This window comes from Mizuhopecten yessoensis, unplaced genomic scaffold (genome assembly GCF_002113885.1).
Source record: "Mizuhopecten yessoensis strain PY_sf001 unplaced genomic scaffold, ASM211388v2 scaffold4359, whole genome shotgun sequence".
Lineage (NCBI taxonomy): Eukaryota > Metazoa > Mollusca > Bivalvia > Pectinida > Pectinidae > Mizuhopecten > Mizuhopecten yessoensis.
Window position 1 is genome coordinate 1,620,170 of NW_018405506.1, and position 12,430 is coordinate 1,632,599.

General features: G+C 35.4%; 1 protein-coding gene across 2 annotated transcripts in view; it reads right to left on the bottom strand.

The window, feature by feature from the left end:
* Nucleotides 1-597: 597 nt before the first annotated feature.
* The window catches only part of LOC110448850 (stabilin-2-like), a 108,498-nt gene continuing 96,665 nt past the window's right edge, over nt 598-12,430 (bottom strand). For both annotated transcript variants that reach the window (XM_021495321.1, XM_021495323.1), the window contains 11 exons: nt 11,971-12,069; nt 10,169-10,297; nt 9,502-9,630; nt 8,078-8,227; nt 6,891-6,933; nt 4,662-4,808; nt 3,796-3,971; nt 3,033-3,101; nt 2,138-2,176; nt 1,571-1,702; nt 598-1,206 (listed from right to left, as the gene is read on the bottom strand). In XM_021495321.1, coding sequence (XP_021350996.1) covers nt 1,081-1,206; nt 1,571-1,702; nt 2,138-2,176; nt 3,033-3,101; nt 3,796-3,971; nt 4,662-4,808; nt 6,891-6,933; nt 8,078-8,227; nt 9,502-9,630; nt 10,169-10,297; nt 11,971-12,069 — 1,239 coding nt within the window. In that variant the 3' untranslated portion in view covers nt 598-1,080. The remainder of the gene's footprint in view (nt 1,207-1,570; nt 1,703-2,137; nt 2,177-3,032; nt 3,102-3,795; nt 3,972-4,661; nt 4,809-6,890; nt 6,934-8,077; nt 8,228-9,501; nt 9,631-10,168; nt 10,298-11,970; nt 12,070-12,430) is intronic.

The window sequence follows — 12,430 nt, forward strand, 5'->3', positions numbered from 1 at the left end:
TTCAACGCCATTGTTATTAGATTTTGTCCTGATGTATTTACGATGCGTTAGTTTGTATATCGTCATAGCGTTTAGATTTCATCCTGATGTGTTGACGATACATTAGTTTTTACATCGTCATAGCGTTCAGTTTTTGTCCTTGTGTTTTCAAGACATGTTATTTAAACTACGTGTGATAATAAATTTGAAGAGTATCTAAAATAAATTAATCAAAGAATAGAAATAAAAAAACACACTTCCAACAAAACAAGAAGACAAAGGATAAAACCATGATGTTAAAATGGAAGTCGCAGAAGATTTCGAATTTGATTGAAATCGAACAATATAAAAAAGTCGACCAATCAGTTTTGTTAAACTGGATTGAAATAGAAATAAAACAGTCGTGGCTTGGCCTCTGATTGGCACACATTTCGATGTAATTGAATTTCGATAAATTTCATTTCGATCAACTTTGGTATGTTCGTGTTTAATGACACTTAGCCATGACATCTGATTTTCGTATTATTCGCGAACGCACGGATAGTTTGGGGATCGGTCACGATTATATAATTAGTAACGATGCTGTTAATTGAAGTCTTGGTGATAAGAGAGCGGAAAGTCTTTAGATGATATGGATATAAACAACAAATATACAATAAAACATTCGTATTTTCTGTTTATTACAAAAGTAAAAAAGGATTTCAAAAGATATGTTATCTTAATCTGACGATATATGTATATATAAGTAGTGATTAAAGGAATGATCAATTATTCTATAATTATGGAAAATAAGGCGTTTGTAATGTTTATCACGACAACGTACCGACAGGGAAGCAACACATTTCAAATGTTGAAGTCGCATTCCCAGCACTGATTTTATGTTGCTTATGTATAGGAAAATGAAGGATTATCAGTAAACAGCTGCAGGTACAATATTTCCACAATTTGATGCACACAAACAAATTTGAAAGTTCAACAAGTTTGCATTGCCTGAAAGGCACCGGCCTCTATACGATAAGGCAACACACATACTGGTGTATATCACTTCCATTCGGATTATTTCTATCCAGTATTCAGCAAGTCTTGTACAACCAACATACTTTAGAAGTTGTCGCTGACGTTATAGAGTGGGTTGTCAAAGTTGACGTCAGCTGGGGAAAGAGGTTGTGCTACATTGGTTTCGTCATCAGAGTTGGTGTGAAGCTGGGCACAGCTACTGTCAGAATTCTGAAACAACAAAGGATACAGAAAGTATTTACCAGTAGAAGATAAATGTAACAAAATGGGCTGTGAGATAATAAAAACAATAAGTCCACATGTGTTGTTCAGTGTGTTGTGTAACACAAAGCAACGGTATAACGCTGCTGATATACGGATCATTTCGTCAGTAACGACATATGTGATGTTTATTTGCGAATTCATTATTCAGGATTTTCACAGAATACATTTATATAAATATACATATGAGCAAAACATCTCCAGACTTGAAATCAAATAGTTGGGAACTGTACTGTAACCAATATATTTGTGAAATATAAATATTTGAGAATGCACATGAGGATAAACTGATATTAATAACAAGGCAACCTACCCGTCTCACTTTACTCCAAACCTCAAGGAACCCAGAGGAATCTCGTTTCATCTTCAGGTAGAAGAACAAGGCCACGCTGATTAGAAGCATAACAGCAAGCACAGCAACTGTTACGCCAACAAACATACCCGTCTGTAATAGAAAGTATAAAAAGTTATACACCATCAATCATACCTGTCTGCATTGAAAGGTATAAATAGTCAAATCAACATGAATGCCCGTTTGTAATATAAATATAAATAGTAAAACAAAAACAGCAATGTCCGTCTGTAATATGTATCGAAACCTTCAAGACGTTAAATATCTTTTTAAACCTTCACGGCGTTAAGTATCTTTCAAAACTTTCACGGCGTTAAATATCTATTCAAACCATCACAGCGTAAAATATCGAAACAAAACTTTCAAATCGTGAAATATCGAAACAAAACCTTCACGCCGTTAAATATCGTTCATACCATTCACGCCGTTCGTATTGATACGCTGACAGTATTGCATTTGTAACAAACTTTAAACATGTTACATATACATATAAGCATAACACGTGCAAACTTATAAACTATACTTTACCTGGCTTTTACTCTTTAAAGGATTTTTTTCAGGTGGCTGCTAGAAAGCAAAATATACAAAATGTTTGAAAAGTTGAAAAAATAATGATTTATGTTTTGTATTTGACAGGATAGTTCACCGAATCGTAAACCAAGTATACTGGTTTTTGATATTTTCATCACATTTGAATGATTAAATCTTATTGTCGCAGAATTTAAAAAAACTGTTGACTTTAAGAATGTTCACACTTCACAAAATCAGGGGTTTTATTTTTAGAAACACATGTTTGACCCCCAAAAAACCCGGATAAATGCATTTAGTCATTTTTATGTTGAAAACGTTCTAAATGTAACACATTCAGTACCGTTATAAAAAACTGTTCATTGGGAACTTTTTTTATCGTTTTGACTGTAACTTTGATACATCATGACTGAAAAGAAAGGCATGACCTGTGGTACTCCTATAAAATAATTCCAGTGTTCCGATTTAAAAGCATCTAAAGCTAGCAGACCTTGATTCGAACCCTGGTCCTCCGATTATTATATTGGTGTTCTAACCTACACAGCTAACAAGTCAATGATGGTACCTTAGCCAAAACACTCGTCATATCGTTATATACGTTATGTCCGAAGCAAAGTTATATAGAGAGGTAACCTCTAGTGTACCTCTAGTGTTTTGTCTGCAGTGGGACATGGATCAATCAGACGTCATGGTTACCGGAGCCAAGGCACATAATGACGTGGATGTTATAGTTTGACTCAGGCATACTCTCATATTAATGTAAATAATATATAATTATCTATTCAATATGTAGGAATGTCTAAAAAGATTCAACGTTCAGTCAACTCCCAAACTCAGTATTCCGATGCAGCAAGCCTGTTGTAATATAGTACCTACATCTACACACTTTACTCACGTAATAACAAGTACGGCCGTCCCCATCCATACCTTCTGCGCATGTGCAATTGAGATATCTGGTAGTTGTCTGCAAATGAGAGTGACATTTGTTTTAGATCGGGACGACGTTGTATGATATGTACCTTGATCAGGACCCAAAACTACTACAACAGGTATATATGGACACGACAGTATGAAATTCACACATGTATTTGGCCTTACATACAAATCTATGTGAACAATATTTAAACTGGTCAGAAATGAAACAGCGCTAATATCAGACTCGAATCAGGAAATAACATTTCATGGTTCATTGACTTGAAGAACAACTTTTATGCCACATTTGCTCCTATTTATCTACTTCAGGCTATTCATGATTTTAGATGAAAGTAAGTGTTGATCCGAAGTTTGATTAGCACCTTCCGACGCTAGGATTACTTAAATTCTTGAGCGATGGAACAAAACGGTTTTACAATGAGGTCCTTTTACTTTGAATTTCTTCCTCCGTGGTACATGTTAACATGTATTACTATATTGATTGTTAACATTTTACAGGAATAAGAAACACATGTTACTGATGATCATATTGATATCTGAAGTATTAAGAAATTAAGTTTGGTTGAAGAAACGTAAAGAAAGATGTGATTTGTGCATAATAAATAAGCAAACTTAGTAGTCTAACAAAAACCCTTTGCAGCCAAACTAGACCTCGCTGACTCGCTAATATTTTTGAGCCTTTTTATAACTACAAAATGTTGTTACTGCCTGTTTGGACTTCTTACCAGAAACTGACAGGTGGCATTATGATGACATCCTCCATTGTCGACAAAACAAACCTCGTCACAGGTACTGCCGTCTCCAATGTAACCCGACTTACATGTACAAGTGGTGGTTCCCGAGAAGTCGTTGCAGTCCGCATTCTGACTACATCCACCGTGGTTAAAGCTACAACTCCGACCTGTAGACACGTGTTACATAAAATCACAACATACGTCTCATATACACAGTGACGTATGCCGGAGGAATACGATCATGCTGCCTGGTACTTATCAATAAGTGTGTGATAAATAAATTTACAACGAATAACAATCACACATAGGACTAAATGAGAATAGGCGTACAGTCCGAGTGTCGCATGTATAGATATGTATAGATATGGCATGGGAATTGATTGTGAAGTAAAACATATGAAATACTAGTTACGTCAGATTCTCTGTGCAGCAGAGATATTCAGGAATACCAACAACATATATGAATAGGACCAATGCACATTTTAATGTTTCAGTGTGTCAATACCGACAAGCTTTACATTTTTGTCAAAAGAAGAGTTTAGGGTGACGTCATCATGCGTTAAGATTTCTATTTTTTGTTATTTACTCACGTTAAGGGAAAATGAACAAATGAGCGAAGTATTATGACACATTTATTTTGCTAGGTGATAAGAGGAACTAGAAGTCTTATTTTCAAATAATTCAGATATGGTAGTAACATGTACAACTCTATGGATTGACATTGACAAAATATCATATTTGTAACCAACATTGTAAAAAAAGGTCACCGGGGCTCTATTAAAAAATAACAAAAATTGTATACAAATTAAGCAAACATGACATAGTGATATTATCCTATGACAATATGGAGTACGAACCACACGCTTGGACAGTGTCGTTAACCTCACAGAGCTGACAGGCGTTTCCACTGTACCCAGGGTAACACAAGCAGGTACCATTACCGTCAATACCGTCGTAACAGTCGCCATTGTGGTTACATGGAAAGTCCGGACCTCCGGGACATTCTATAACACGGATACATTATTTCATAATTTACAACATTCCTACTTAACACGCACACCAAGTCGTTTTTCGCAAAATAACGGCATTCTGCTAAACACGTACTTCAAGTAATCGTTTACAACATTAAGGCATTTTAACAAGACGATACAATGTTAAGTCACATGATCATGGCAGTCAAAAAACACAGATATTTATTGGTACTTTTAAACATATTCTGATAAACACAGCCATCAAGCACCGGGGCATCCACCAAAACACATATCAAATTGTAATTGACAGCTTAAGGATATGATATGAGTCTTAGCTTTCACCATCATGACATCTTAAAACACATTCATCCATTGGAAAATTACAGTATTATGTCATTTTACGATACAATCATAGATTGTTCATTTTTAAAAGTTTTGAATTCAATAAAAATGTATGAATGCATTATTTAGAACATTAGGGTATTCTACTATACACAGACGTCAGATCATAACTAACAATCTCCTGATATTCTACTAAATAACAACATCCCGATATTCTACTAAGTTACAACATCCCGATATTCTACTGAATTACAACATCCCGATATTCTACTAAATGACCAAATCCCGATATTCTACTAAATTACCAAATCCCGATATTCTACTAAATAACAACATCCCGATATTCTACTAAATAACAACATCCCGATATTCTACTAAATAACAACATCCCGATATTCTACTAAACACAGACGTCAGATATTAACTAACAATCTCATGATATCCTGTTACATAACAACATCTCGATATTCTGCTAAATAACAACATCCCAATATTCTATTGAATTACAACGTCCCGATATTCTACTAAATTACAACATCCCGATATTCTACTTAATTTCAACATCTCGATATTCTACTAAATTACCAAATCCCGATATTCTACTAAGTTACAACATAAATTACAACATCCCGATATTCTACTTAATCACAACATCCCGATATTCTACTAAGTTACAACATAAATTACAACAGCACGATATTCTACTAAGTTACAACATAAATTATAATATCACGATATTCTACTAAATTACATCACGATATTCTACTAAGTTACAACATAAATTACAACATCCCGATATTCTACTTAATTACAACATCCCGATATTCTAATAAGTTACAACATAAATTACAACAACACGATATTCTACTAAGTTACAACATAAATTATAATATCACGATATTCTACAAAATTATAACATCACGATATTCTACAAAATTACATCACGATATTCTACTAAGTTACAACATAAACTACAACATCCCGATATTCTACTTAATTACAACATCCCGATATTCTACTAAGTTACAACATAAATTACAACAGCACGATATTCTACTAAGTTACAACATAAATTATAATATCACGATATTCTACAAAATTATAACATCACGATATTCTACAAAATTACATCACGATATTCTACTAAGTTACAATATAAATTACAACAGCACGATATTCTATAAAATTACAACAGCACGATATTCTATAAAATTACAACATCACGATATTCTTCAAAAATAACAACATCACGATATTCTACAAAATCACTTCACGATATTCTGCAAAATTAGATCACGATATTTCACAAAACTACAACATCACGATATTTCATTACGCTACAACATCGTAATATTTCACCAATTCCAACAATGTGATAAAACACACGTTAACGCTTACTCCCTATAATTACACATCAAGTGATAACCCAACGTATAAGCTCATGTCATTCTTCGAAAAATATAACATGCTGCATTATTACGTGAGGTAATTAATACATCCATCTGTATAGTTTATGCCTTCTTTTGTAAAAAAGTGATGGAGAGATTCGTTGTCACCTTTGCAAAAAATAAATTCTAAATCTGTCTGTTTTTCTCCTGATTGCAATATTTCTATTTTTCTATTTAAATATGCACCTCTTGTTGACAAGGTTCACCAAAGCTTTCATAATATTTCAATAAAATTGTTATTTTTAAATGAAAAATATTGTACTTTAATTATCCGAACCCACATAATTTATTTAGATATGTTTTGTTCTTTAGCATGCATACTTACCGAGACAATTAGAACTATAATAATTAGCACAACATCGTTTAGTCTGTAAGACATAAATCAACATTATGCAATTAGCTGACAATGTATAACTCCGGGTAGTAGGTAGTTTTAGAGACGTTTGGTTCTCATTATTTATTCAATATTTAAACCTGACACATTTACAATATTGGTTATGGAAGAACATTTTCTCTGAGTAAATAAACGTTTAAATTAATATACCATTTAGAGTTACATTTGTATATTTTATAAAAATATTGATGTCCATGGAATTAAAGGACAAAACTTGTGATTACTGAATACAAAAAGCACTGTAGTGTAGCCTGTACGTTGAAAACAGTTTTAGCCGCCATCTGTTTAAAAGATGGCGGCTGCTAAACAATTAGACGGTGAGTTCTCAGAACATGTTCGTTATTTTCTACTTGTAAACTTTTAAGCTACCAACGGATGCACTGAAGCAAAATGCTAAATTTCCACTCCAGAAAAGTATCTTTATTAAAGTACAGTGTTTGCAATGTGACGGGAGCTGGTAATTAGGACGTTCAGTCGATGACAAGTTTGAATATACTCCAAAAACAGGTTCAAAACATTAGTTCCGAGTATTCATATTCGGAGGATTTTTATTCCTAAAGCTACATTCGTAACAGTAGTGAAGCTCCATTGGTAAAATGTTTTTCTTTGTATCTACTATTATATAGACAAACAACATTTCCCAACCGCTCAATCGCTATGTGCGAATATGCAGTCCTCACCGTACAATTTTACAACTTTGCATCCAATGTCACAACCATACACAGTCTTAAGTTATGGAGTGTCCAAACCGCAACATCGGTTCGAACCTGTTTTTGGAGTAAATTCAAAGTCGTCGTCGACTGAACGTCCCAATTGCCGGCTCCCGTCACTTTGCAAACACTGTACTTTAATAAAGATGCTTTTTTTTGGAGTGGAATTTTAGCATTTTAGAACACACTGGTCTTTTTTCATTTGCTTCAGTGCATCCGTTGATCGCTAAAAAAAAATCAAGTCGAAGAAAACGAACATGTTCTGAGAACTCACCTTCTACTTGTTTTGGCAACCGCCACCTTTTAAACAGTCCCAACTTTTATCAACGCACAGGCCACACTACAGTGAAAAAACTGAGAAAAGTATAGCAATATACGTAAAATCGACAGCATCAAATTAAAACTTACGAATTCAGTTTTCTCACAGACACGTTGACAGCCATAGTTACGTCCGAACCTGCCCAGATAAAAGCATCTGTTTATTAGCTGACCATTTGTTGCCTTTTCGTAGCCCTCGGGACAGCGAAGCGCGCCACGCCCACATGTCTGACACTCCCCCTGTACACAACAAATAGTAGACAACTATGCTACCATGACTTGACTTTGAGGCAGTGGGACACTGCCACCATTTGATGATAAGTTTGGATGTGTGATGTACATATATATCTTCGTTAATTCTTGTGTATCCTGATTATTTTTGTTGGTTATGTTTAATTTGAATGTCCGATTTCGTCGTTGCGTGACTGGTTTGCAATGATATTTGTGTGATGCAACATGATTGACGATGTGTGATATTAATAATAATGCTAGATGGTGGGTATGAACAGACGTTTATTCAAAGGACCACGCCCCCTAGTGAACACTTACGTATAATAAAGTGGCATTGATCGAATAAATAGAGGGTATATGGGCAGCTGTTTATTCCACGGACCATGCCCCCTAGTTAACACTTACATGTACGTATAATGTAGTGGCATTGGTAATTCAATAGAGGGGGTATATGGACAGCTGTTTATTCCACGGACCACGCCCTAGTTAACACTTACGTATAATGCAGTGGTGTTGATCGAATCAATGGAGGGTGGGTATATGAACATTTGTTTATTCAACGGACCACGCCCCCTAGTTAACACTTATGTATAAGATAGTGGTGTTAATCACATCTATAGGGAAGGCAATGCACAGATTTTATTCCAAGGACCACACTCCTTGTTAGCACTTGCACCGATCTACGATGGGTCTGAACATACGTTTAACTAGTGGAGCACCTCTCTTAATATACCACGAACTTGTGAGGTAGTGAGTTAGCGAGGTAGATGACTAACGTCTGTGGAGGGTAAGATATATGCATACTGCTTTTCCCATGGACACGCCACGTAGGCAAACACTTACTATAAATAAGGTGTGTTGATTATATCAGCGGATCATTTACCCAATCAAGTGAATCACGCTCCTAAATTAACAGTTGTGTAGGCAGCAATGGCATTGATAATGTCATAGATGTGCAGTGATTAATTGCAGATCACTTGTCAACTGGACACGCTCCGTAAGTTGATACTTACTATGAAAGAAGTGTTGTTGATGATGGTAATGTATTACAGAAAGGGTACATGTACTTGTAGAACGTTTATCCCGCTAACCACGCCCCTAAGTTAACACTTCTATGAAAATGTGGTGTTGATGATGTCAATGTACTTCTATCCCACTAGCCACGCCTCTAAGTTAACACTTACGTATGCGATATTGTTGTTGATGATGCCAATATATGTACAGAAAGGGTACTAGGAGAACGTTTGTCCTGCTCATAACCACTCCCCTCAGATAACACTTACGTATGCGATAGTGGTGTTGATGATGTCACATCGGTGAAGGGTTGGAATGAGCAGACCGTTTATCCCATGAACCACGCCTCCCATAGTTAACACATCAGGCTCAGTAATCAATACTCCGTTAACAAACACCTGTAAAGTAACAATTAGAAATTGCAAATAACTCTTGTTCGACCATGTGTTTCCTTTGATGATAGTGTCATTTGATTCCTTGTAATGACTGGTCGTACCGACTAGGACTACTTTGTCCTTTGCATGATGATAATGCGGTATATTACATAAACAATGAAATTCCCGCAGCGGTTTCAATTAGCCTTTTCAACTTTTGTAACGAGGGCGAATTTTAACATGGTAGCGAATATCAGCATCCAATATACCATTCATAGTAATTTCACAGGAAGGGCGATGAAAACACTCGGCACAAATGGATTGTACTTGTGAAGGACAGACTTTTGATTGGGCAAAAAAGTCCCGGTATACTGTTTTTACTTCCCTTTATTTTACCTGTCAATACCAAGTGAATTTGTACAATATAATCGAACCGATAAGTATTGGCAAAATGTTTGATCGTAATGATTTTCTTTTATAAAATGTGTTTAGATCCCGGTAACTCTGTACGTCAAACAAACGTTTACTTAGTTGAAAAGATCAGGTTCACTTGTCTACTTACCAAGTCACCTCTCACGTGGAAGCTGATTTGGTGATCAGACCCAAGCACGGTATCCAATCTTTCCCCATCATCAAACGATTCTGTAAGGCGGATGTTCGACATCAGATAGAAACGAAGAAATGCTCGACTCTGCAAAAGAGTATGAACTTGCATCTTACATCGAACCCAACTCGCAGAAATATACTCAAAACGTGTTGTAACAAAGATCGTGCGAGAAAAAATATAACAATCACCATATTACCATCGAAACTGAATTAAAAGAAGTAATTTAGGATAATTATAACAAAACAATGATTTTTTAACATTGATAAACGTGATGATCTACAGCTGGTATCTGCACTTTGGTGCATGTAGACTACCGAACCCAAACAAACGAAATCACACCATGAAAACAATCTACACGTTTGAAAAGGTATGAAGTCAAATTTAATGGACAAGTCTAGAATGACAAACACAATCATGTTCTTGTTATCCTTGTTGTTAGCTATGTTGTACAGTTTGTATAGATATGAACGTCTTGACGCTGGGACACAACCATCTCTAATATTTTGATGGAACGGTATATTTCATACTGGGTGATATTGTTTTAACTCCTCTTTGCCAATTCCAGGCTTATTTTACCAGTGGTAATCAAATTAAGCAGTGCTTTAAGACATTACCGAATTAGCATTGCTTCATTATAACTGCTGGGAGCGAGTCCAGCCCACAGGACTTTGATTGAGAGTTTATGACGATCTTGCGCAACTCGTCATTGGTTGTTGGTGCAAGCAGTATTAGTGGTTCATACTGAATAACACGTCAACAGTCATGGCTTAGATTAACAAAAACTGCTCCTACCTTGAGGTTGTGACAGATAAATCTCTAACCCGAGGGGTGATGTTTTTTGGTTGTCTAACCCTAGGCTCTGCCGACCAAAACATCACCCCGATGGTTTGAGATTTATCTGTTACACCCTCAAGGAAGGGGATGATTCTTTTTCTCCCATCTTATTTTTTCAGTCACAACTCCATCGAAAGTAGTCTGTCATGTTTGTAAACAAAAACACATATGGGTAATAGATATCGTCATTCACTTTTGATGACGTCACAATTACTGGTGACACATTTCAAGGACGTCACAATTGAACACGTGCTAATCGGCACTAGGCTATCTCCCCCTAGGGAATGACAAGCCGATCTTTGTTGTAGAGGTTTTAATTATGTCAAGCATATACTTAGCACGATTTGTGGCTGTGGCGTTTGTTCATTATTTTCAGTGGATAATTTATTACAACTTGTAGCTGTACAGGTTTTTAATTGTTTTCAATGCGTTCTTGCAATAGGTTGCTGCTGTAGAGGTTTCAGTTATGTCAAACATATATTTACCACGATTCTGGCTATAACGTGTGTTTGTTATTGTATTCAATTCCGTCTTTGCGTATTGCAGAGTTATCTTCTCTTTGGAGCAGGTATTGATGGTTACGTCATTCGTTTGTGTGATAAAATTACGTCGTTTTCTCAAAAATTGATGACGTTACTCTCACAAACAAGTGACGTAACAATCAATACCTGCTCCCAAGAGAAGATAACTCTGCAATACGCAAAGACGGAATAAATACTTTACCACAACTGGTGGCTGTAGAGACTTTCAATTATGTTTAATGTATACTGACAGTATGTTGTAGTTATAGAGGTTTTCAATTACGTCAAACATATATTTACCTCGATTTGTGGCTGTAGCGTTTGTTTGCTATTTATTTAGTGGATGATTTACCACAACTTTTGTATGTAGAGATTTTTCTGTTTTGTTAAATGCATACTTACCACGATTTCGTCGTTGTAATATTTGTTCAATAAGTCGTTGTTAGGGACAAACAGCGTGTAGGCATTCATATCCATCAGATCGTCCATTAACTGTTTCTTCTGGAAATATTTAATACAATGACATGTCACTACCTAACTTGTGATACTTTACGGGAACTTGGACATATTAAGATATGTGCTGTAGGAACAAAGTATTGGAACGGAAAATATATAAATAAGACTTTTTTACTTAACACTACGACACAACTATATTATAAATTTCGCTGAAATCGTTACATCAGAACATTATCTGCGACTAATAAATAGATATATCTAGATAACGCCTTCGTATTTTTAATTATGCAAATATCCAAATAGTTAATATAAAGACGTTCAACAGGAAATGTCGATAGTGGAATACCCCAAATAGTAATTAATAATCCTAGCCAATAGATAATGAAAATAAGTACGCAATTTTTTA